Source organism: Narcine bancroftii, chromosome 3, assembly GCF_036971445.1.
Source record: "Narcine bancroftii isolate sNarBan1 chromosome 3, sNarBan1.hap1, whole genome shotgun sequence".
NCBI classification, from domain to species: domain Eukaryota; kingdom Metazoa; phylum Chordata; class Chondrichthyes; order Torpediniformes; family Narcinidae; genus Narcine; species Narcine bancroftii.
In genome coordinates this window covers 353,984,599-354,011,931 of record NC_091471.1, presented here as the reverse complement: position 1 = coordinate 354,011,931, position 27,333 = coordinate 353,984,599, and the positions used below count along the sequence as shown (strand labels likewise).

At 47.2% G+C, this 27,333-nt stretch overlaps 1 protein-coding gene across 2 annotated transcripts in view; it reads left to right on the top strand.

The window, feature by feature from the left end:
* Window positions 1-18,085, top strand: part of ca10a (carbonic anhydrase Xa) — a 113,694-nt gene extending 95,609 nt beyond the window's left edge. For both annotated transcript variants that reach the window (XM_069929899.1, XM_069929898.1), the window contains 6 exons: window positions 3,278-3,463; window positions 11,573-11,668; window positions 12,787-12,859; window positions 14,564-14,718; window positions 16,318-16,492; window positions 17,090-18,085. In XM_069929899.1, the coding sequence (XP_069786000.1) occupies window positions 3,278-3,463; window positions 11,573-11,668; window positions 12,787-12,859; window positions 14,564-14,718; window positions 16,318-16,492; window positions 17,090-17,112 (708 nt within the window). In that variant the 3' untranslated portion in view covers window positions 17,113-18,085. The remainder of the gene's footprint in view (window positions 1-3,277; window positions 3,464-11,572; window positions 11,669-12,786; window positions 12,860-14,563; window positions 14,719-16,317; window positions 16,493-17,089) is intronic.
* The last annotated feature ends 9,248 nt before the right edge of the window (window positions 18,086-27,333 follow it).

Sequence of the window (27,333 nt, the reverse complement as noted above, 5' to 3'; positions counted from 1 at the left end):
CATAACCTTTCACTAAAGATAATCTATTTTTATATATTTTGTTTCACAAAGGCATTAAAAATATTGAAGATTGTTATAAACAAGGTCAATTGATGTCATTTCAACAATTAAGGAATAAATATGGAATATCCTGGAATACTCTTTTGTTCTCTTCAACTGAGAAGATATTTGCCGGAAAAGTTTTTACTGGTTTGTAATGAGCTGGAAACCCTTATCGGGAGAGGTAATGCTAAGAAATTTACTTCGGCGATGTACCTTTTATTATAAACAGGTCCTATTAAACAGAGAGTCTGTAAATCTAGACAGAACTGGGAGGTAGATCTAAATATCACAAATGATGAGAAATGATGGTCAGATTTTTGTCAAGATTGCATGCAAACATTATAAATGTAAGGTATAGATTAGTTCAATAAAATTACCTGCATCAATTATATTTAATGCCACAAAATTAAATAGAATGAAATCAGACATCAGATAAATATTTTAGATGTGGTGAAGGGGTGGGAACTTTTTTACACTCTACGTGGTCATGTTCTAAAGCGAGGCCTTTTTGTGTGGATTTAGAACATATTTTAGAGCAAAGTACAGGTACCGTATTTCCACAAAATCCAGACTTATTTTTATTGGGAAATATTGAAGGAACAAGACCTAAGTTTAAATTATCAATGTGCCAAACGAAATTTGTCAAAATAGCTTTAGTAGTGGCAACGAAGGGTTTTGCAGTGACTTAGAAATCAGACGCACATTTAGGGTGTGGAGAGATGGCATGCAGAAATAGTGTTGTACTTCTTTGGAGAAAATTACATACAATTTAAGAAATAAATACGTGACCCATTTTGCAAATTTGGAGCCAGTATATTCAAAGTTTAGGGGTAAATATGTAAAAATTTACTTCCAGCCTCCTGACACCTGTGTTATTTTCTTCCCTAAAACAACCAAACAAATACTTTGGGATCCCAGTGTGCGAACAGATCCTTTGACCAAACCAGGAAACAATTTTCTCTTCCTTTTCGATACTTCATTTAACTATATGTCTCATTTATATTTTTTTTATAGTTTCTGTGCAGGAGAGATCATATAGGGAGGGAGGGTACAAACCATCATGTAACCATTATAATGTTTTAAACTTAATCATCACTGTTTTATTTAAACGTTTAGAAATTACATGTATGGAAATTTTTTTAAATAATATATTCTAAGAAAATCAATGGATCTTTGACAGCTCCCTTTAGTTTCAGGAGAGGGGTACAACAGGGCTGCCCCATGTCCAGCCTGCTGTATTTCATCTGCGTAAAGCCATTCCTGTCTCCTTTGGAGGGGGCCGATGGATTTGGTTCTGCGTGAGCCGGACATGCGGGTGGTTCTCTCGGCCTACACCGATGACGTGCTCCTGATAGTCACAGACGCTGTTGACCTACGGTGGATGCAACACTGCCAGAAGGTTTTCTTGGCTGCTTCCTCCGCTCAAATCAACTGAGGGAAACGTTCAGGCCTTTTGGTAGGTCCATGGAGGGTGGACTCCCTGCCGGAGGAGATGAGATCTTTTACATGGAGCACCACCACGCATGTCCTCTACCTCGGAGTCCACCTGAGTCCTACTGAGAAGACCTGGCCAGTGAACTGGAGCTGATAAACATTACCTGGCTGGGACACTAGTCTGGTCTGCTCAGAACACTTTCCTATCCTGTTTATCAACCAACTGGTCACGTCCATGTTCTGGTACCGGTTGGTCACTGTGATGCCACACCCTATCTTTATCATGAGGATCCAGAGGAAGCTGATAGACTTTTTCTGGGGTAACAAGAAACATTGGGTCTCTGCCGTGGTCCTGAGTCTTCCCATTGAGGAAGGTGGTCAGTTCCTGGTGTGTATGTGCACTAAGGTGGCGACTTTCCGCCTTCAGACCCTACAAAGACTCCTGTACACTGGGCAGCCTGCGCGATGGCACGTACTGGTGAAGCACAATCAGCCTCCAGGAGGCCATGTTGACATGTGTGAGCTCCCCATGTTTTACCGAGACCTGTTCCAAGTATGGAGAATGGTTGCCTTCAGACAGGATGCTCCTGTGTTAGAAGAGGACAATGTTCTGGAGGTGGAGGAGACCAATGCCCAACCTGTTCCTCAGGGTGTTGTAGAGGCTCAAGGGCGTGGAGTTGTCCCGACCATGCTCACCCCCAAAAGGCTGGAATTACTCATCAGGCCCAGGCCCCGATTTATCTTTCAGGAACCAGTCCCACACCGCATGAGTCGTTGCGAGGAGATGCCCTTTGTGTCTTTCCGGGATGCGGGAAGGCGGGATATATACTGACTGCTCCTACACACCATCCCCTTCCTCATCCTTGTCTATTGGCCAGATATGCCATGGCGGTCTGTCCTACCCCTCGTGAATGAGTATGGTCCCCATGGAGGTCCTTACATAGGGGAGTCTTCTCCCTTTACATCAGGGACTTGGGGGTGGAGCGGGTGACATGAAGCTGTAATTTGTAATTAGTTTTTGAGTTGATTCACAGACACCAGTTGCCTGACTTTTCTGTGGCTTGGATGAGACTGTGTTTCACATATATATGGAGTGCGTGAGGTTGCAACTCCTATTCCCATATTTGAGGGCGTTTGCTCCTAAAGGTTTGGCTGCATTTCAACCCTACGCTTCTGATATTTGGGAACCAAGTACAGAGAGAGGATGGTCAGCTGAGGGATGTCCTCATCGATCTGGTTCTGGGCCTGGCCAAGATGGCCATCCATGGGTCCATGCAGCGGGCAGTCGAAGGTTCAACTCAGGCTGATTGCTTCCCCTCTTCCGATGGTACCTGCATGCCCAAGTATCCTTAGAGAAGGACCACTCAGTGCTTACAGGTACCTTGGAGGGTTTCCGGGAACAGTGGGCTCCCCGAGGGCTTGACGGTATTGTGGACATAGATGATAATATTTTAATTTGACATGATGTAATGTGCATAGTTGGACTAAAAATATAGTCGTAACTGTGCCGTTTGGAGGGAGCTTCACTCTATGTCTGACCCTAAAAATGTGTGATGGGACCGTGTGGAGGGAGCTTCATTCTGTGTCTGGCCCCGGGATTTGTGTGATGGGAAGGTGTGGAGGGAGTCTCTGGCCCTGGGAGTTGTGCGATGGGACGGACTGGAGGGAGCTTCACTCTGTCTTACCCTGGGAGTGTGTGATGGGAAGGTGTGGAGGGAGCTTCTCTCCCTCTGCCCCGAGCCAACCCTCAGAGTGACCACCAACTCGCCCGTGCTGATGCTTTCTTTGTGTTTGACACTAGATTAGTGGGACTATGTACAACACTGGCCGCCATGTCTCCCTCAGACTGGACAAGGAGCATCTGGTCAACGTCTCCGGGGGACCCTTGACCTACAGCTACCGCCTGGAGGAGATCCGACTGCACTTCGGCAGTGAAGATCGGCAAGGCTCAGAGCACCTCCTGAACGGACAGGCCTTCTCAGGGGAGGTGAGTCACTGAGCGGGTGGGGTGGTGGGGGTCATGGGGGGAACAGGCCCTGCAGCCCACATCAGGCTCTTACCTTTCCCACCGAGGAAAGCAGGGGTGGTGGGTTTGATTCCATTCCATGCCCTACACCATCCTTCCTGGTTTTATATCACTGGCATTTCATCGTCACTGGATCCAACCCTTGAACCCGCTCCTGGCTGACATGGGATGCAATGGTTTGGGAAGTAAATCACAAAATTCTATGGACACTGTGGGAAGATTGCCCATTAACACCATCTCCTCTGGTGACTTGGCCTGCACAGGTGGCCGAGTGGTTAAGGGAATGGGCTGTTAATCCATTGTGTTCTGCACATGTGGGTTAGAATCCGATCCACATCAGTATCTTTATTCGTGGCACAGTTGGTGTACTTGTTAGCCACGCTGTTACAGCACCAGTTGGGACTGGGGTTCTAGTCCAGCACTGTCTGTAAGGAATTTGTACGTTCTCCCCATGTTTGTGTGGGTTTCCTCTGGGGGCTCTGGTTTCCTCCCACCGTTTGAGACATAACAGGGGTTGTACAGGTACACAATCCTTTATCTGGAACCTTAGGGGACAGTGTGTTCCGAATTTCAGATTTTTCTGGATTTCGGAAAGCCAGATTTAAGTCCACGCGAATTGTGCTGCCATCTCCCCCACCTCCAACTCGCCCGCCCGACTCGCCCTGCCAGTCACCCCCTCTCTCCTACCTGACTCACGCTGCTGTTCTCTCCCCCTCTCCCATCCGAGTCACGCTGCTGGTCTCACCCGACTCACGCTGCCGGTCTCCCCCCACTCGCCCACCCGACTCACACTGCTGTTCTTTCCCCACTTGCCGGATATTGGAGCTTACCAGATTTTAGATGCCCAGATGAAGGATTGCATACCTGTAATTTAATTGGGTATAATGGCCTCCACAGGCTCGTGGGGCAAAATGAGTTACTGTAGTGTATGCGCGCGCACGCGCACGCACACACACACACACACACACACACACACACACACACACACACACACACACACACACACACACACACACACACACACACGCACACACACACACACACACACACACACACACCACAATTTAGTCCCTCAGCTCCACGATCCACCACAACAATTTCAAGTCATAATCAAATATTTAGAGCATGCAGAGCCTTGGATCACACAGTCAGCGTTCAGTCACAGAACCAATTTGATTTTAAGCTGGGCTCCTGATGTCTCAAAGTTACCTGCAATCGTTCTCATGACTGGCAGGGGTTTCATTCACTCTCCTCGTCAGAGGACGATCCCCTCTCTCCGATGACACCTGGCGGCCCTGGAGAACCATGTGTTTGCTAGCAACAGTTAAACTACAGACAAAGGCTCTTCAGCCCATCAAGTCTGTGCTCACTAACCAGCCCCAAACATTCCACTTGAAGCAGCAAACAATCAACTTGAAATATTTATCTCACTCAATATTAAACATTCCTGATAATCATTTATCATTCCTTATATTTCTGTGTAAATGTACTATAACACAGCCATTCACAACAGTGGCCGTACGGTTTTGGGGGGGCGGGGTGGCTACAGCACATTTAAGGGGACCATGGACTGAAACCATAAAATATTTTTTATGTTTTTTATGTAGTTGGTAGGAGAGGACTTTGGAAGAAACCAACTAAACTTGACTGCTTCACAGGGAAGGGGGCCCATAAACTTTGAGCAGAGTCCCATGGGGGCCAGATTCTAAAAAAGGCTGAGAATGGCTACAATAATGCATAATAGCCATGTTATGTTACAAACATTCTATCTTCTTTTGCAGTTTAATTTGAGCATCACATTTGGCATTCAGGGTGGCACAGTGAGCCTGGTGGTTGGCACAACACTGTTCGACTTCGAATCCTGCGCTGTCTGTAAGGAGTTTGTACGATCTTTCCATGTCTACATGGGCTTTCCCTGGGTGCTCTGGTTTCCCCTCACCCTCCAAAACGTATGGGGGTTGTAGGTTAATTGGGGTATTTGGACAGCACAAGCTCATGAGCCAGAAGGGCCTGTTACTGTGCTGTATGTCAATGCACCGGAGAGTTGTGCCTGTGCAGACATGTTCTGTCACTGCCCCTGACAGCCGCTGCTCCATCTTTCTCAAAACAATCTAGTTCATATTCAATGCCTTGCATACCAAGGGTCAGTGAATAAAAGTTCCTTTGGCATGCTATTCAGCAAGTCAACCCATGCATAGTCCAGCAAATGAAACGCTGTGCAGAATTACAGAGAGAGATCAGATGGGATGGAGCAAAGGCTGTGTTACTTTACTGATGCAAGGTTCGTTCAGGAGTCTGATAACAGCAGGAAAGAACCTGCTTTTGAGTCTGGTGGTGCGTGATCTCACACCTGTGAACGATCTTACAAACAGGAAAGGGGAGGAAGAGACTATGGCTTGGGTGGGATGGGTCTTTCAACAGGAGACACAGGAGAGCCTGCAGCTGCTGGGATCTGAGGCAAATTAACCCACTCTGCTGGAGGAACTCAGCAGGTCAACCAGCATCAGTGGAAGCCAACAAACGGGTTGGCGTTTCAGGCCAGAAACCTTCATCGAGATGGGTTTTTTTTAATTTTAATTTTGACAGACAGCATGATCCCAAGCCACCCAAATACCCCACATAACCGACTTATCCAGTATGTTTTGGAGGGTGGGAGGACACCGGAGGAAAGACACGCAGTCATGGGGAGAACGTACAAACTCCTGACAGACAGCACCAGATTCGAACGCTGGTGTCTAGAGTTTCACTGGATATTTGGAACTGAAGTTCTTAACATCATGTGCATTTCCTCCACTCTATTTAGTGAAATGGAGTCTTTCGCATCATGAGGTGATGGGGGGGGTGGCGGGGTAATCTTAGCCTTCACAATAAGTCTTGTGCAGTGAAGTGTCCACTCATTCTAGAAGTGTTTCATTTTCATTGAAACCAATAGAAATTATCCTTAGAGTTGGTGAACGTGAACATTAGTCACCATCCTCACTCCATCAGAGAGCGTCGGATTCCAGCCCAGGTCGCAGGTGCTGTAAAGGTGTTGTGCTAACTGTGGTGCCCTTATTTTGAGTCCTTTACCTTGTTAGGGCTGCTTTTCTCTAGGTAGTGAGAAGTGTAGACAGAACAGGAGCTAATTCATCTGCATACTTCAGCTGTGTTTTCATTAGTTACTGATAGCTTCAAGAAATGTCAAGAACTGGGTTGCACTTGTTATGAAAATCTGTCGAAATGCAACTCGGCAAGTGATGCCGAGCTTCTGTTGGTTTGCCTCTCCTGCCAAGGGCTGGTTGTACGGCACTGAGGGTGTCAGCTTACTGGTATTTCCTGAAGCACTGGTTCTGGCTAAGATACATCCCCACATCTTTGGCTGTCTTTCCCGAAAAACACCTCCCCACCCATGGGCTCAAGCTACAAGCGCCTTTCACACCAGCTATCTCTCCCTCAGAAGACAAGGGGAGCACCAATGCCTGCAGGTTCCCCTCCGCACCACACAACATCCTGACTTGGTTCTTCATTGGCTCTAAATCCTGCACAGCTCAGTGCGATCCCCTTCTCCAGGGCTGTGGCTCTTCAAAGAGGTAGCTGACCCCACCCCCCATCCTCCCCATCTTCTCAGGGGCAGTTAAATTCAACATTTTAAATTAGATGTACAGCACGGTTACAGGATCTTATGTACACCCCTCATTTATGCACCTCTAAGGTCAGCCCTCACCCTCCAGGGAGAATTGCCAGCCTCTCCGGCAATTCACACACACATTCACTCACTCAGCTCACGAGCAATCAGCGATGCAGTATTATCACGCATTGTTGACTGCAACACACAACACTGATGTCAAGACAACCTTTAAACATCTGACATGTTCAGAAAAATAGATTGCCATTTGCATCACGGCAGGCCCAGAGCTTAGTATCAGCAGGGAACCAATTAAGCTGTCAGTGAGGTATGTGCTTGAGACCTCGCTGTGTTTCACATTTCCAAATGACCGTGAGGCACTGGAGCAAAATAGGCCATTCAGCCCATCGAGTCTGCCCTGCATTTAATCATGAGCTGGTCCATTTCCCCACACAGCCCAACTGCCCGGCCTTCTCCCCATAACCTTTGATGCCCTGGTTAATCAAGAACCTCTCAGTCTCTGCCTTAATGACCTGGCCTCCACAACCGACTGTGGCAACAAATTCCACAGATTAATCACCCTCTGTCTGAAGAAATTGCCCTACATTTCTGTTCTAAGCAGACGCCCTAAATTCTTGTCCTAGACTCTCCCACCATGGGGAACAACCTTTCCACATCTACTCTGTCCACGCCTTTCAACATTTGAAATGTTTCAATGAGAATCTCTCCCCCACCCCCCTCATTCTCCTAAGTTCCATACAGGTCAAAATCCATCAAACTCCCCTCATATGATCATCCTTTAATTCCCAGAATCATCCCAGCGAACCTCCTTTGAACCCTCTCCAAAGTCAGCACATTCTTTCTTAATTGAGGAACCTAAAACTACTCTCAATACTCCGTGAGGTCTCACCAGTGCCTTATAAAGCCTCAACATCACCTCCCTGCTCTTATATTTTCTGAAGATGTTCTGAACTATGACGAAGGTCCAAATAAAGATGAAGGCAGATTTGAGAGTTAATCTCCAGACCTGCAAAGGCATCTGCCAACCTCCTCCTTTGGGGTCATCTGTCTAGAGCCTCATCAGGTGTCACAGGCCATTCAACATTCCTGCTGAGCAACCCCAATGTCTCTGACCGACCTCCACAGGGGCAGCCACGAGAGCATCCTGTCAGGGTGCACCACTGTGTGCAACGGAAACATTGATTTTTCTGTCCTCCATTCATCCCCCTTTCTCGTTGTGTTTCCCTGACTTCAGCACCTAGGGGGAAACAGAGCATGTGGGTGTTTTAAATTTGAGCAGCAGTTCCCAGCCACAGGGCTGGTGGATGTGTCCCAGAAGTGCAGCTGAACATGATTGGCTCTGAGACAGAGGGATGAGCTGAGTGTTTTCACACAGTGATTGGAATTCAATGGCTGACACCAGAGTCCATGGTGGCAGAAGGAAAGGAGTTGGCCGCGATCTTGTAATGGAGCATGCTTGTGGGGGTGGTGTGGGATCACTCCATCAGGCAGTCAGCAGGTATCTGTCGGATGTTCCCAATGACAGGCTGGGGACCACCGGGGTGGGGGCAGGGGGGGGGGTTCCAGCAGCGAGGGACTGGGTTAAGAGAGGGCTAGGGTCATACTGAGGGGGGGGTCACACTGAGGGGGGTGTGTGCACCAGAACAGGAGGCTGGCCAGGTCAACTGAATGCCACTCAAACCATCACACCCCCCGTCCCTCACACACCAACAACCTCCCTCTCCCCTCCACAAATCTTCCACCCACACACCCCCTCCCACAGCAATCCCCTCCCCCTCACACATCCCCTTCTAACTCAGTCACCTCTGCACCTCTCAACCCCACACCCACACACCTCCCTCCACCACACACCCCCTCCCCTCCACGGACGCCTCCCACTCACTCTCATCCCTTCCGATAGAGAAATGGAGACAGCGAATGCTGTAAAGTCTCAGCTGATCAGGCGGTGCCTGCGGAGAGAGGAACAACATTCCTTTCACGCTGAAGAAGTGAAGGCTTCCAGCAAGTTCTCTTACTATTTCAAATGTCTTGCATCTGCAGTTTCTTTCTGATTCACTTGTATAGAGACAGATTACAGTTAATGTAGCGGTTAGCACAACACTGCTACAGCGCCAGCAATTGGGATCAGGGTTCGAAAACTGTGCCCACTGTGGAGTTTGTACATTTTTCCCATGTCTGCGTGGATTTTCCCCTGGGGCTCCAGTTTCCTCCCACCGTTCAAAACGTACCAGGGGTGTAGGTCAATTGGGTGTAAATTGGGCGGTATGGACTCGTGAGCCGAAATGGTCAACTGAACACCACTGTTACCGTGCTGCATGTCTACATTTAAATTTTAAAAATTTAACGTTAAAATTTTAAATTAGTAGAGGAGACAGATGTGTGAATGGGCTGAGATCTGGATCGAATAATGGACATAGTGCCTGAGGGGTTAAAATGGTCAAAGAAAGGCCAGGAGGTGTTGACATCAGGTGTTACTCATGTTTTATTTTTGTAATTTTCATGATACCTGCCCATGAAACCTATGCCATTCAATTACACCCAATTAACTTACAGCCCCCAGTAAGTTTTGGAGGGTGGGAGGAAACTGGAGAATGCGGGGAGAATGTATTTACTGACGGTGCCGGATTTGAACACCGATCGCTGGTGCTGTAAGAGCATTGTGTTAACCAGGGACAATCTACACTCCCGTGACACTCTGCCAACCCCCGCCTTCTCATGCTCTGGTGTGCCTTCCTGGTGTGGGGGTGGGGGTGGCTGTTTACTGATACTAGACCAGCCACGGTTAACAAACCAACCCCACCATTCCCCTACAGCCTCACTTAAAAATGTCATTTGGACATCGTTCACTCATCCTCCTCTGTTCAAAAGTTCAGCCTGTCACTCTCTCCTGGACTAATGAGCCAGGCCATTCCTTGCTCTTTAATAGGTGTCTCGTTAATGTTTAAGAAGACCTTTAGAGAAGAAAAAAGCCTGTTCTGCGAATGTCTGAGTCTTTTCACCTTTTTCTCACTATTGAGGAGCTTCATCGCTGCTTTTGATACCTTTGCTGCTTGAAATTATTAGTTTTCCAAGAAAACTGGTGGCACGGATAGCGTAGTGGTTACCGCAACTCTGATCAGAATCAGGTTCAAATCCCGCGTTGTCTTGTCAGGAGTTGGTACGTTCCCCCCCCGTATCTGCATGGGTTTTCCCCAGGGGCTCTGGTTTCCTCCCACCCTTCAAAATGCACCAGGATTGTAGGTCAGTTCGGTATAGATTGAGCAGCACGGACTCGTGGGCCGAAAGGGCATGTTACCGTGCTGTATGTCTAAATTTAAATTTAAAGAACAAGAAAGGGACTGGAAGTATCTGGAAAAGTCAAGGAGGTTCCCAATGGCACCGTGTTGGTGGAGAAAATGGGATGGGTGTCGAGGGAAGCACGGTGCTCTAGATCAATTCAGGATTTGGAATTGGGCTGCCCGCAGATATTAGGTGGAGCCTATTCTGCCTGGAGTCCAGAGACTGGTGGCTTTCCACAGGGATCCGTTCTGGGACCTCCTGCTCTTTGTTATCGGTAGAAATGACCTGTCCGTTCATTTCCAGATGACACTAAGATTGGAGGAGTTGTAGATCGTGTTGAAGCCTGTAGTAGATTGCATTAGGATATAGGCAGGATGCAGAGTGGGGTGGAAAAGTGGCAGATGGAGTTCAATCTGGATATGTGTGAGGAGATGCATTTTGGAAGGTCGAGTATGTGGTTAATGGCAGGGTTCTAAACTGTGTGGAGGAAGAGAGAGATCTTGGGCCCCAGGTCCACAGATCTCTCAAGGTTGCCATGCAAGTTGATGGAGTAGTTAAGAAGGTGTATAGTGTGCTGGCCTTCATTAGTCAAGGGATTGAGTTCAAGAACCATGAAGTAATGTTGCTGCTCTCTTAAACAGTGGTTAGACCACACTGAGTATTGTGTTCATTTCTGGATGCCTCATCACAGGAAGGATTTAGATGCTTTAGAGAGGGTACAGAGGAGATTGGAGAAATGCTTTATGAAAAAAGGTGAGTCAGCCAGGGCTTCTTTCTACAGTGACGAATGATGAGAGGTTGACCTAATAGAGGTGTATGAGATTACGAGGGGCTTAGATAGGGTAGAGAACCAGCACCTTTTTCTCCAGGGCAATAATAGCAAATACCAGAGGTGAGGGGAGGAAAGTTTAGGGGAGATGTCAGAGGTAAGTCTTTTAGTGTAGAGGGCAGTCGGAATGCATTGCCTGGAACAGAAGGGACATTCAAACATCTCTGAGATAGACACATAGGTACAAGAACAATAGAGGGTCATGGTCGTGAGGGAGGGAAGGGTTAGATTGCTGTGGAGTTGGATAACATCATAGGCTGAAGGGCCTGTACTGTGCGGGAAGTTCTATGTTCTGTATCAATGCCGGTCGGTTAACTCGCCATCTCCCTTGCTGCAGGTTCAGTTGGTACACTACAACCACGAGCTGTACACCAACATCAGTGAGGCATCCAAGAGCCCCAACGGTCTGGTGGTGGTTGCCATATTTATAAAGGTCCGTTGATGCACTGGGTCCGACTGTGGGACAGGTGTGTCCCCACACCCCAACCCCTGGATGTCCAGTCCCTCTTCCCTCACCCTCCCCCCGTTGTCTGATCTCACCTCCCCACCCACAATCACTCCAGCCCCTGTTGTCTAATCTCCCCCCCCACCCATAATCACTCCCCTCAGTATCTAGTTTCCTTCCCCCCCCCCCCACCCACGGACACTCTCCGCAGTGTTCGATCTCGATCTCTTCCCCCCCCCACCCATGGTCACTCTCCCTAGTATCCAATCATCCTCCCCAACCCATGGTCACTCTCCTCAGTGTCCGATCTCCCTCCCCCAACGCATGGTGGTCACTCCCCGGTATCCGATCTCCCCCCCCCCCGTGTCCCTTCACCCTCTCTGAGATGTCCAGTCCCTCCACTCGGTCTCACGCCTCCCTCCTTCCCCCCCAACCTCCCATGTCCCTGCTCCCCCATTCCTCTGACTGAGGGTTGTCTGTGAAGGAAAGGAGGGGTATCTGTGAGGGAGATAGTCTCAGGGGCTAGGCTTTGTGAGGAGGGTCTCCAAGGGATGGAGAGGGGGTGGGCAAGGAGGAGGGTCCAAGGTACAATGAGGGGAGGTTGAGGGGGAGGGCCCTAGGGACGTAGCAGGGGGTCAATAAAGGGTAGGGACCAAAGGTCACTGGGGGTGGAGGAGGAGGGTCCGAGGGATGTAGCGGGGGTGGTCAATAAGGGGTAGGGACCGAGGGAAGGAGGGGAGTTGAGGAGGAGAGTCCGAGGGACGCAGTGGGGGGGTCAGTGAGGGCAAGGGATGTCTGTGGGGGGGTTGGGGAAGGGGAAGGGAGGGGTGTCTGTGGGGCGGTTTGGCGAGGGGGAGGGGAGGGATGTCTGAGAGTGGTCAGTGAGGGGGAGGGGTGGGGTGTTGGAGGGGTGTCTGTGAGAGGGCTTCGGTGAGGGGAGGGAGGGGTTTGGTGAGTGAGGTCTGTGAGAGGGGTCATTGAGAGTGAGGGAATGTGTCTGTGGGGGAGGGTTTGGTGAGGGGAGGGGATGTGTCAGTGAGGGGATCGGCAAGGTGAGGGATATCTGTGAGGGGGGTAACAATGTGAATATTCCCTCTGCCTGACAGGTCTCGGACACGGCCAACCCCTTCCTCAACAGGATGCTGAACAGGGACACCATCACGCGGATCACCTACAAAAGTAGGTGACTCAACATGAGCTGAAAATGCAGCCCAACACCCCTCCGAGTCCATCCACTCCCTCTGCACAGGCTTCTAATCAGGGTGTGGGATGGGTCCTCAATGTGATGTGGTGTGCTCCGTACAAATCCATGGATCATGGGAAGTGGAGAGGGAGAGAGAGAGAGTGGGGGGAGGAGAGAGGAAGCGAGAGAGAGAGAGGGAGAGTTAGAATTAGAGAGAGAGCCAGAGAGAGGGGGAGTGAGATAGAGAGGGAGAGTGATAGATTGGGACAGAGGAAAAAGCGGAGAGAGAGAGGGGGTGATGAGACAAGTAAAAGAGGGATACTGGGGGAGAGAAAGAGAGAGGGAGAAAGAAGGATGAAAGAAAGAGGGAGGGAGGAAAAAGAGAGAATGAGGTAGAAATGGAGAGAGACGGAGGGAGAGAGTGATAGAGGGAGGGAGTGTAAGAGGGGGAGAAGATAGCTGGGGGAGAGCCAGATGGTGTTTTGAAGCCAAAAATGATGGGAGGAGACAGGAGGGATGGAGAGATGGAGATGTTAAAGGCTGGAATGGAGCAGGAGGTGAGAGGTCAATGGAAGAGCAGGCTGAGGCTCACTGCCCCTGCCTCATCCCCAGACAAACAGCTAAAGGTTCCAACCTGGGTCCAGGCCCAAGGCCCAGCCCTGAGCTCACCCATAACCCCCTCACACACAGCTCCCAGCTCCTATTGAGTCCCCCACCCCCACAGTCCATCCCTGTTTAGGGAGGGTCACCCTGAGTTTCCAGCTGTGAGAGTATCTGTGTATACCAAGACCCTTTGGCCCATCAGTTACAGGGGCCCCCACTGTCCTGCCCCATTCCATAGGTAGCTCTGCCTTCCTAAAACCCCCTCCACCCACCAGCCCCTCCTTCCCTCCACCCATTCCCCCACCAAATCCTCCTCTTCCCCTCTCTTCCATCCCTCCTCCCCTCCACCCATTTCCTCACCAGCCCTCCCTCCTCCCTCTCTATCCCCTCTCTGGCCATCCCCTCCCTCCTTCCCCTTCATCCTGGCTTCCTTCTCCCCTCCACCCTCTCACCTTCAAGACCCTTCCTCTAGCCCCTCCCCTCCATTCCCTCCTCAGCCCCTCTTCACACCCTCTCCCCAAACTTCCTCTACCCCCAATCATCCCCTCCCCATCCTTCAGTCCACAATGTTGTAAACACACTTCAGAACAATCGACCCATTCTCTCTTTCATCCCAAAAACCTTCTGTTCTTCTTCAACCCCACTTGGAGCATTGTGTTCTGGTACCACACTGCAGGAAGGATGTGGAAGCGAGAGAGAGAGTGCAGAAGAGATTCACCAGGATGTTGCCTGGAAGAGAGGGGTTCAATGATAATGGGAGTGTCCGAGGCTGAGAAGTGACCTTGTGGAGGTTTGGAACGTTATGAGGGACATTGATAACTTTCATTCGGTAGAAGATAGAAGCAGAGCGCACTGGTTTAAAATGAGAGGTTTCAGGAAGATATGGAGGAGGGGATTTTTCATACAGAGGGTGGTGAATACCTGGAGAAGCTGCAGAAGAAGTGGAAACAATTACGTTTGAGCCTAGGTTTGGAGAGGGAAGGGAGCAGTGGGATACAGGTCCAATGTGGGCAGTAGTAGATGGGTTCAGGATGGGAATGTAGAGGTGGGCCAAAGAGTCTGTTCTGTGCTGTACATTTCTGTGATTCTGTCTCTAGACGATGCCTACTTGCTGCAAGGGTTAAGCATCGAGGGGATTTATCCGGAGACCCCGAGCTTCATAACCTACGAGGGCTCGATGACCGTGCCACCCTGTTATGAGACGGTGACCTGGGTAATAATGAACAAGCCCATCTACATCACACGGATGCAGGTAAGAGCCCTTGTCCCTGGGGTGTTGACACCGCAAGATACTCAAATATTGCCCACGACTTTGACCCTGACACCTGACCCCAACACTCAAGCACTACGAGACACTCAGATCCCAACCCTGACTCCTGCCCCAACTGAAGACCCCAACTCTTGACCCTTCCCCCAGTGAGAGTCAACCTGTGTGGAACTGTCCCAGTAAGTGTCAATATGTGGAATCCTGTTCCCCAGTGAGGGTCAGTGTATGGGACTGTCCAAGTGAGGGTCAGTATAAGTAGAACCTGTCCCCCAGTGAGGGTCAGTGTGTGAGGGACCGGTCCACCAGTGAGGGACAGTGCATGGGACCCATCCCCAAGTGAGGGTCAATGTGCAAACCTGTCCTCCAGTGAGGGTTGATGTGTCTGTGGGACCGTCCCTGTGAGGGTCCGTGTGTGGGACCCATCCCCCAGTGAGGGTCAGTGTGTGAGACCTGTACCTCAGTGAGGGTCCATGTGTGTGGGACCCGTCCCCCAGTGAGGGTCATTTTGTGTGGGACCATCCCAGTGAGGGTCAATGTGTGAGAGACCCATCCACCAGTGAGGGACAGTGCATGGGACCCATCCCCCAGTGAGGGTCAATGAGCAGACCTGCCCTCCAGTGAGAGTTGGTGTGTCTGTGGGACCATACCAGTGAAGGTCAGTGTGTGAGGGACCCATCCACCATCCCCCAGTGAGGGTCAATGTGCAGACCTGTCCTCCAGTGAGGGTTGGTGTATCTGTGGGACTGTCCCAGTGAGGGTCAGTGTGTGGGACCCATCCCCCAGTGAGGGTCAATGTGCAGACCTGTCCTCCAGTGAGGGTTGGTGTGTCTGTGGGACTGTCCCAGTGAGGGTCAGTGTGTGAGACCTGTACCCCAGTGAGGGTCCGTGTGTGTGGGTCCCGTCCCCCAGTGAGGGTCAATGTATGAGGGACCCATCCCCCAATGAGGGTCAGTGCACGGGACCCATCCCCTAGTGAGGGTCACTGTGCAGACCTGTCCTCCAGTGAGAGTTGGTGTGTCTGTGGGACCATACCAGTGAGGGTCAGTGTGTGGGTCCCATCCTCCAGTGAGGGTCAATGTGCAGACCTGTCCTTCAGTGAAGGTTGGTGTGTCTGTGGGACTGTCCCAGTGAGGGTCAGTGTGTGAGACCTGTACCCCAGTGAGGGTCAGTGTGTGAGACCTGTACCCCAGTGAGGGTCCGTGTGTGTGGGACCCGTCCCCCAGTGAGGGTCAATGTGTGAGAGACCCATCCCCCAATGAGGGTCAGTGCACTGGACCCATCCCCTAGTGAGGGTCACTGTGCAGACCTGTCCTCCAGTGAGGGTTGGTGTGTCTGTGGGACTGTTCCAGTGAGGGTCCATGTGTAGGACTATCCCAGTGAGGGTCAGTGTGTGGGACCCATTCCTCAGAGAGGATCAGTGTGTGGGGACTGTCCCAGTGAGGGTCAGTGTGTGGGACCCATTCCCCAGAGAGGATCAGTGTGTGGGGACTGTCCCAGTGAGGGTCAGTGTGTGAGACCTGTACCCCAGTGAGGGTCCGTGTTTGGGACCATCCCAGTGAGGGGATCTCTCCCTCTCTGTTGCAGATGCATTCGTTGAGGTTGTTAAGTCAAAACCAGCCGTCGCAGATTTTCCTGAGCATGAGTGATAACTTCAGACCAGTGCAGCCCCTGCACAATCGCTGCATTCGCACCAACATTAACTTCAGCCTGCAGGGGAAGGACTGTCCAAACAACCGAGCACAGAAACTGCAATACCGAGGTGAGGACCTGACCTCCTCACCGTCCCCCCACCCAGTCCATCGCCACTCCCACCCCCCGGACCCCTGCTCTCTCCCACATCCCCCCATCACTGGTCCTGCCTTCCCAGAACCTCACTCACCTCTCCCAATCCACAAGCAGGTCAGGAGATGTTCTCCTAGTCACTTGGAGATCACCCGCTTAGTGTGAGATACCATACATAATCGTGTAATAATCAATCCCTTTAAAAGTTAACCTTCACACACCCACCCCCCACCTTTTTTGGGCCTGCAGCCACACAGTCCAAACCATCAGCAGCCCGAGCTCCAGATCCAAACGTCTGACACGATAAAGAACCCTTCACTGCCCTTGGCACCCTTTCGTGTCCTAGATCCGATACGTGGTATCCCCTCAGCCGGTCTCCAGCAATTCACGGCCTGGTGTGGATCCCTCAGCCACAGTCGCCAGCAGCCCGCAAGGGTTCCTCGCCTCGAGTCGCCTACAGCCCACTGCCTGTGCGTTTCTTCAACTGCAGAACCCTTCGGTGTTCAGTGTGGAGTATGTAGTGAATGATACCTTGTGTAATCTCTGCTTCTCCCTCTCCCCTTCTCTCCCATAGTTAACGAATGGCTGCTAAAGTAAAATAGCCATCACAGTGTTTACCCGAACCTAGCCCTTGTGAGAGAGTTGGCCGTGAATCTACATCATGAGGGACAACAGTCCCCTTCCACTGGGGTTCAGTTTTACAATGACCTTGGAGAGACACACTTTTGATACATGAACAGACATCTTGAGACCCAACTTCCAAGGTGGATGGAAAATACAACTAGACTTACAATTATTCATTCTAGAGTCGGGGTAACAAAATAAATCATTTAATGAGCAAGCGTGGGTTTTGATACAGTTTTGAAGTGGGGTGGGTGGGAAAGAAGATTGAAGAATAAAATCTATAAATTTGAAACGCAAGTCGGAGAATATCGGAGGCGAACAGCGAGCATGGAGAGACAGAGGCAGAGCTAACACTTCAGGCCGAAGACCTGAGATGTTCATCTCCAAGTTTCAAGGCAGCAACATCTGCTGCAAGCAGAGATACTAGCCACCTTTGTACATACGTACATGGACTTCTTCCCAAGACCTCGACGGTTAACATCAGCTGGGGGGAGGGAGGGGGGAGAAAATCTTAACAGTCTATATGTTCCAAGTTGTGCACCTGGGTTCTAGCTGAATACTCTTCATTTCCATTATTTCATCAAGCATGGTTTCCTGACCCTGATCCGGGGGAGGGAAGGAAGGATTGGGGGTGGGGGGTCCCAGGGAGCTCAGAGGGGGAGGGGTGGTGGGGTGAGGCTGGAGGAGAAGGAACCGTTACCACCCCTCACCCCACGAGTTGTCCAACCGGTGTCTACAGCCCAGCAAGGGTCAGAACACGCAGGCAGTGAACCTTGTAAATATGTTGGCATGAGGAGAGTGCCATGGGGGAAAGGAACTGGTGGGATTCCATCAACTCACTCTGCTACCACCCAGCTGATGCCTTTTGTGTTAATTGTTTACAATGTTCATACACTGTGTTTGGTTTTCATGTCAAAGAGGTCAATAAATGTGTTTGGAAAATTAACCAGGGCTGTCCACGGGTGTTTGTTCCAAGGTTTGGGGCACTGAGCCCTTGCCTTAATAATCCTCACACTGAATCCCCTACAGGGTCATGGTGACCATTCTATCCAAACTAAAAGTAAAGGTTCCATTATTGTCACCTAATACTACATTTAGAATGTAACTTTGTCTACCGTAAGGAAGGCAGAGACACCACTTTGTCCAGTGCCCCTGGCAGAAATGACGCCCCAGTGAGGAACAAACTCACAACCCCTGGCTTATAAGACCAGTGCTCTTACCACTGAGCTATTGGAGCCTCTGCCTAGCAGCTGTTCCCATACTGGCCTTGCTCACATTGTTAATGTAATAAGACCACTCCCATTCCTAGTAAAAGCTCCCGCATTTTTCCGTATTATATTCCATCTGCCTGGAAATGGTTCTTTCCTATTCTCTAAAGCCTCTGCATTTACTGAGGGACCACCCCAGTGAGGTTCAATGGGTGGGATCCATCCCCTAGTGAGGGTCATTGTGTGGGACCTGTCCCCCAGAGAGGGTCAGCCCCCACCTCACTGCCAGGGGAGCTGATGGGTATCGATACAGTAGCTCAGAGACTGTATCGATACCCATTGACTCAGAGCTCGTAGATCTGAGTCAATGTGGAGTAGGAGGATGCAGATCTAACACCACAGATAGTGAGTGTGGATGGGCTGGATGGTCTGCATGGACTTGATGAGCTAAAGGGCCTATATCTGTATGTGACATATTACACCTTTTTTCTCTCTCTCAAACACACGCGCACACACACTCTTGGACTCACACATATACAGACATACGCATACTCACACACACATACATACACTCTCCAGCACTCATACACACACATACCCTCACACACAAACACATATACACACACTCATACTTATGCTCTCACATACACATTCTCTCTTACATACACTCAAACATACACATACCTCACGCGCATACATAAACACACGTGCACACACACACCGTTTCACACAATCTCATCTACTCTCATACACACACATATGCACATACAGTCATACACTCGCATATATACACACATACACACACACACAAACTCACACATATCTTCTCAAACGCAGGCGCACAAACACACACACATAAGACAACCATCTGATGGTTGTGATCTTTCTGTCCAGAGAGCTGGTTTGAGCATTGTCGAGGTATATTTACAACTCCTTCATTGCTTCTCATCTGGAGAGACCCCTTGGGCTTTGATCAAACTCTCTGAATTCCACTTCAAAGCACAGTCAACAACTCTCTTGAATTAAAGATCTGAATCAAATCTCATTCCATTTTCTTAAGACATAGAAGAGGGCCATTCAGCCCATAGTGTCCATGCTCGATCACTAATTTTTCCCTGTAATCAATTCTCCCTATATACCCATGGGGTAGATTCTGGGGGGTGATTTACAGTTGGTATTTAATCCAATGTCTTGAGGATGGGGGAAGAAAGCAGAGCCTCTGGGGAACATTCAGACTCTACACACAACCTGGTTTCTGGAAACGAGAATCTCTCACTCTCTCTTTCTCTACTGGAACTGAATATTCAACACCTGAGAACATCACAAAGAGAAGCAGAGGGAGGCCATTCAGCCCCAAAACCTGCACTCCCATTCGCAATGGCTCCACTGGTTGTGAAAAGCAGTGTTTCAAAGAGCAGCAAGAACTTTTCTGAGACAAGTAACTCTGGAGCAAGTTTGAAAAGAACCAGTCTTGTGCAACACTGGAACATTTCAGTATCCTTACCCTGTTCCCAGCTGCTGGCATTTCAGGTAGAGCCATGTTCCCTGAACATTGGGACAAATTTCCACCACAGCCTGCAGGTACTTCAGGAAGGTACATAAAAGCAGCAATGCAGTCTGCCTGTGGGATTGCAGCCCAGGTTACATCCGTAGGAGTAGATGGTGTCCAAAGGGACCTTGGCCGAGTTCTGGGAGCGGTGGTCGATGTTGAAATTGGTGTTTTAATTTGATGGGAAATACTTGTAATAGAGAAGCAGTAGTGATTACTGCTTCTCAATGGTGGTTTTTAGTTGTAGCTGTGTGCTTTGTGTCTTGTCATGTTGTAGTTTTAAATAAAGTTTGTATGTTAAAAAAAATTGCAGCCATGAAGAAAACAACAGCTGCCATTTGGGTGAAGCCTTTGCTTCCTGCCCTGCTGTCTGCCTGGGTCGGCAGCAGAACTTCGAACACCATCCTGCTGGGCGCTGGCGTACCACAGAGCTGTGTTCTCAGCCCACTCCTGCTCGTGCTACTGACCCACGACTGCCTCACCAGATCCAGCTCCAACAGTGTCATCAAGTTATCAAGTTTGCAGATGACACACCAGTAGTTGGTCGCAGGGCTGTGGCGACAAGAAGGACTTAGACAGACGCGTCTCTGTTGAGCTCTCCATGAAGAGTACTAAATAGACAGTCAAAACTTGAAAATCAAGATTCTTTTCAAAAATGGATAAAGCTAGCACGAAGAAGCCAAGGCAGCCGAGAATAAAAATTGAAGAAGTTCCTATTCAACCGGGAGCATTGGGTGAAAGTCCGAAAGGGAGTGGTGCAAAAATGGAGACGGGACCAGCAGAACCAGGTAAAACTGGGGAGTTGGGTCAAGGATTGAGCATCATCCTGGAAAGAAATTGAGAATTTGAGTAACCAATTCATAAGTGTTGAAGCAGTGATGAAAGATATGACGGAAAAAATGGCTGAAATAAAAGTGATAGTTGAAGACCTGATGGAGAGAATGGGTCGAACAGAAGATGAATTGACGAAAACATGAAAAACTCGAGGCTTTGGGGGGACAAAAAAGCCAAAGAATGGGAGTCGGATAAAGAAGGACTGCTGGACAAAATTGACCATATGGAGAACTTTAGTTGATGGAATAATGTTTGAATTATTGGACTAAAGGAAGGAATCGAGGGAGGTGAACTTTTTTTCAAAAATGGATCCCACAAGTGTTGGGAGAAGGCAAACTACGTATCGAGAGACTTTCCGAATACTCGGACCCAGAAGAGCCGGCGATCAGAGACCAAGACCAGGCTTTGAAGTTACTGTGAACAGGAGATCATTCTGGGAACAGCATATGATTATTCTTAGCAGAATAATGGCCGCCAGAAGTTGATCATGAGAAGATACTATTTTTTCAAGATTTTAGCCCAACCTCAATAAAACAAAGAAACAAAGAAAAGACTTGAATATTGAGTGCTAAAAACTTGAAATACTCAATGATATATCCTGCGACTTTGAGGGTCAAAGTAGTGGAAGGGAACAAGAACAAGAACGAGGTGGAAGACTTTCTGCGGAGTTTGTAAAAAAGATCAAGGTTGCTGAGGGAGAAGATTGTGAAAATATTTATAATGGAACTAAGTAAAAGTATTGTTTTATTTTTACAAAACCGTCCTGCATTTATTGTTTAAAAGTAAAGCATATAGAAATCCTCATGGAGAGCTCAGTAAAACTTTCTTTGGAAGGATGAGATGTCAAGAGTTTCTTTAGACAAACTGACATGAAAGTTTGAGTTAAGAGGTTTACAGGGCTATTGAAGAAAGGTAGAGACCCACTAAAAACCTCATCATATAGACCAATATCACTCCTGAATGCAGATTATAACATTCTAGCAAAGGAACTAGCCAATAGACTGGGTGACTTATTTAATAAAATTAATACATCCTGATCAGGAAGGTTTTGTTAAAGGAAGACGTTCTTCAAATAGTCTTGGTAAATTAATCAATACATGTGGAAAAATCAAGGTTGAATCCAAACATAACTATTTCTTTAGATGCAGACTGACTAGAATGGTCTTTCTTAGATAGAACATTGGAAAAATTTGGTATAGGTAGAAAATGTATAAATTGGATAAAAACTTTTTATCATAAAGCCACAAGCTAAAATTATAACTAATCACCAAATGTCATCTGTTTTTCCTTTGAGTAGATCGAGTAGATGGTGGTGTCCCCTATCACCACCATTATTTATTCTAGCTATTGAACTTCGGGCGGAGACTATAAGAAGAGATCCAGATATTAAGGGCTTCAAAGATGGACAGGAAAAGCATAAAATTAGTTTATTTGCTGATAATGCATCTGATCTGGGTGAATCATTGATATGATTACAAACAATATTAGAAAAATATGGAAGAATAACAGGATATAAAATAAATATGGCAAAAGGGAGATAATGCCATTGAAAATTTTAGATCATAAAAGATACCAAAAAGGTGCTAGATTTAAATGAAAGAAGGATGGAATTAAATACTGAGGAATAATGACAGATAATAATTTTCAGAATTTACATAACCTTACTTATACCCCTTTATTAGAAAAAAATTTACAGAAGTGGAAAGATCTGCCGATTAATTAATAGGAAGGGTAACTTGTATAAAAATGAAGGTTGCCTAATGCACTAACTAAAAAATTTTTTACATAATTGTATAAGACAATTCCTATGGAATAACAAAGTACCAAGAATTGCACTGGAAAAGTTAACATGGGACTATAACTTGGGAGGACTTAGACTCCTGGATTTTAAGTATTATCTATCAGTTCCCCCTTCATGGATTCGAATGAAGCTGAATTCAATAAAAGAGGAGACAATAAAGGACTTTATTTTTAAGTGGAATGTTGTCAATAACTAAAAAACCCAGAAAATCCTATATTAATACACATGATTGGAATAGGTAAGAAATAAATGATTGTATCGGGAAAATAGCGTTCATCTGAGGACACCAATACATAAAAATATACTTACTGCCTATGAATCTGGGAAACAAAATATTGAATTCATGGTTTGACAAAGGAATAAGATATGTTGATGATTGTTATGTGGAAGGATCTCTTGCATCTTTTGAACAATTAAGAAGTATGGAATAGCGAATGGGGCATTCTTTTGCTTTCTCCAGTTAAGATCAATCTTAAGAGAAAGATGGGAACCAAACTTGGCCCCACCTGAAATTAGTGAGATGGAATGAACTATTTGGCTGGGGATCACACCTAAATTTATATCTAAGATGTACTTTGTTCACCAAAATTAAAGTGCAAAACCAGGTTTACAGAGATCGAGAGAGAGGTGGGTGTCGGATTTAGGAGTTGCAATAATGGAAAGATGCTGGTCTGATTGGTGTTTGTATAGCAGGATGTCAATTATAAATGCAAGATACGGATTAGTACAATATAATTTCCTACACCAATTATATCTCACACCACAGAAATTACATAAATCATAATCGGAAACATAGGAGATGTGTTTTAGATGTGGAATAGAAATAGGAACATTCTTACATGCTACATGGTCATGTATGAAGATGAGGCCTTTCTGGCAGGATATTACTGAAATACTAACAGAGGTAACAGGGGTGGCCTTCACAGACAACCCAGAGCTTTAATCTTTTGGGCAATTTTATTGAAATAAGTAACAAACTATTAAAATAGCTTTAGCTGTGGCTAAGAAATTATTGCAATTACTTGGAAATCTAACTCCCCTCTACAGACAGCACAATAGAAGACAGAGATGAACAGTTGCATACCTATGGAAAAAAAATCATATATATTCTAAAGAACAAATATGATCTATTTATAAAAATAGGGAAACCATACTTGGACAATATAGGGGCCCAAATATAAGTATCATAAAAATATGTGACCTCCCCAATGAAGACTTTGTTTTAAACCCAACTGTAAGGCCTGATGGTGTACGGATTTATACCGTGAAGGGGTTGTTGTGTTTTGTATCTATATAACTTGAAAATGAAACTTCTTGATATGTATATTCATGGAACAAAAACAAAATAAAATAATCCAAAAAACCAGTAGTCGGCCTCACCAGCAACAATGATGAGTCACGCTACAGAGAAAGGTGGAAAATCTCATGAAAAGGTGTGAGAATAATAACCTGAGTCTCAATGAGGACAAGACGAAAGAGATGATCGTGGACTTTAAGAGATCCAGGAATGACCACCCTCCACTACACATCAACAACTCTGTAGTGTAGAGAGTGGAGAGCACCAAGTTCCTTGGAGTTCACTTAACTAGTGGTCTATCGTGGGCACTCAACATCTCCTCACTGGTCAGGAAGGTGCAACAGCGACTGCACTTCCTGAGAAGACTGAAGTCAAGGCTACCAGCCACCATTATGTCAACCTATAGGAGCTCTATCGAGAGCGTCCTGGCTGGCTGCATCACAGTGTGGTGTGGTTGCTGCAAAGAAATGGATCAGAGGTCAATCCACAGGACCATAAGAGTGACAGAGAGATCACTGGCATCTCCCTTGCCCCACCAACACGATCTACTGGGACCATTGCCTGAAGAGGGCGTACAAAATTCTTTGGGACCCCTTCCACCTGCACACAGCTTCTTCCCACGGGCAGTGAGAATACTGAACGAGACCATCCAAGACTCTAACATTTAAGAAGCAATATTTATTTATTTATATATTTATTCATTCATTTGTTTTTATATATGAATATTTTACCTGCATATATTGTTTGGGCAGCGCGGTTGGTGTAGCAGTTAGCAGAGCACCATTCACAGCGATCGGGACTGGGCTATGAACCCCGCACTCTCTGTATGTTTTCCCCATGTCTACGTGGGTTTTCCTCCAGGTGCTCTGGTTTCCTCCCACCCTTCAAAAACATACTGGGGGGTTGTAAGTCAATTGGGTGTCATTGGGCAGCATGGGCCCGTGGGCCAAAAGGGCCTGTTACCTTGCTGTATGTCTAATTTAAATTTAAAAATGTAAAAATTTGTCTGTATTTGCGTTATGTCTAGTTGTGAGCCTGCGTGGTTTGCACCGAGGTCCAGTGAACGCTGTTTTGTCAGGGTGTATATGTTGACATGACTGCTGTGTCAGAGAATACCTTATGATATGGAGATGCTAATCTGACACCTGTCTGTGCTTTGAAGACATCTTCAGCCCTCATCTGTTTTTCTGCGCTATCCCAGCTGTGTTCGACTTGTGTTCGACACTGCCATGGAGAGAAAATCACCGAGGGCCGTTGTGTGCAAAGGAAAAAGTTCTGTGGGTCCAAAGAATAGCAGATTTGGACACAGGTGAATGCAGAAATAATCTTTATTGAAAGGCACATAAGGGATCCCAACAGGGATAACATGCGTATGTATTCTCAGTCACCCAGCACAGTGCAACCAGTGACAGTGGGCTCTACACTACTGATACCAGCACCAGCTTACCCTGTCGCAAACACAATACAACCCAGTCACATCGGACTTAATATTACCGACACTAGCAACTGTTTATGCAGATTATTACAACCATGGACTACAAATTGCTTCCCGCCATTCCTTGTCTAATGTGGGCATGGCTCAACGACAGCAGTATGCAACAGCCCCAATCCCAATGTGGTGCCCAGCTTAACAGCGACTCCTCCAGCATTGTCTACACAAGGTTCATCTCAGGAATGAAGAGCAAAAGAGGAAGAGCTACTCCACGTGGTGGACTTTATAGTACAGAAAGCTGGAGAGTCTGGCCCAGGTAATCTCTGGTTGATTAAAGGGGCCAACAGTCAGGTTGTAGTAATGGGTGGGCGGAGTCCAACCTTGATTGGCAGGTGATGTGACTTCCAACTAGATTCCAGATGGAAAGGTCATGTGACCCCCCAGATGGGGAGATCATGTGACCCTCCACACTCCCACCAGACTCCAAACAGAGAGGTCTCCAGATGGAGAGGACACATGACCCTCCACAATCCACACTACAGATATGGTAGAGCAGAAGGGCAATGGTAACCAGGGTGGTAGAGGCTGTGACCAGGTGTCTTGATGCACAAGCCTCTGGTGGAGACAGGAGGAGAGAATTTGTGGAGTTCCACAGAACATAACTGGCCTTTGGCCCAATGATCTGTCCACTTCTTCATGGTCGAGTGGCCTCAGGAAGCTCAGTCAAACGTCAGGCCAGCACATTGTCCATTCCAGTGCCACAGAGAAGGGACAGGCACACTCTGCCACTCTTTACATTTTTCTTTGAGCTAAGAGGAAAGTTGACTGACATCCATGGAAGTACAGTACAGATAGTAGATGCCAGATAACCAAGTTTTCTGGTTTCTTGAGATTCACTGTTACAATGCTTAGTGTGTAATGAATAAACAGTTTAAAAGACATTCATGCTGTACTTACACTGAACAAACTTCACTTGCATGAATATATAAACCTCAAAGTATTTTACTTTATTTTTAGTCACATTCTTTAAAAACATTTAACCGTCATTGCATCTGCAGGTTCCTCCCCCTCCACAGAGCCACCTGAAAGACCAGCAATAACATTATAAATAATTAACCCCCCCCCCCCACCCAAAGTTTACAGATAAAGCCTCTGACTGGGGTGACTCTCACTGAGCAGGGATAAGAAGATGCTTTAAGAGAGTCACCCCAACGGCGAGGGGCATCAACCAGCTCTTCATCCTGGGCGACGCTGGCCGAATATTTGCTCCCATCTTCACCAAAGGTTTATGCGTTACTTCAGAGAACATTTACAATTTTAAACTTTTATTTGAATTTTTATTTATTCTTATTTATTTTCATTTTTATGTATTTATTTATTTTCCACTAGTTTTTTTTTTTGCTGGTTGTGTGAGGTTGCCAGTTGCTTGAATTCTGGATATCAGGGTTTTTACTGTCCCTTTATGTCTGTCTGTCTCCCTCTCTCTCTCTATCTCCTCTCTCCCTCTCTCTCCCTCCCTCTCTCTCTCCCCTCTCTGTCTGTCTCTTCCTCTCTCTCTCACTCATTCTCTCTGTTTATCTTTCTACATTTTTTGTGTCTATCTTCATAAGGGTTAAAATGTATTTCTTCCAAGAAAATTCTATTTTGTGGCTTTCAAGCGATTGTTTAATATATTTCATGCCATCTCCTGGAAACAGCCATTTTGAAGGTCATAGCTTGCCTTCAAGAGAGATAACCAGGTCAGATGTTTTTAGTTCATTTTCTTTGATCTACGAAATTCTAAGAAACTTACAATGTTCCGACAACTTTTATTGACCAATCGTCGTCTAACAAAGTTTAATGCTTTTAACAACTGATAATGATTTTTAATAAACCATGGTAAACTCAACTCAACTTTAGTACGGTTTTTACCTTCTGGGTAACATTATGGATGTGTTTTTTTTAAACTGTCCAAGTACCAAATTCAATTAGTGAAAGTCGCCTTGACAGTAGCCAGAAAGTGAACAGCGGTCACGTGGAAGTCCAACTCCCAACTAAGCATTACACGATGGAATATGGAAAGGCAGAGTTGCA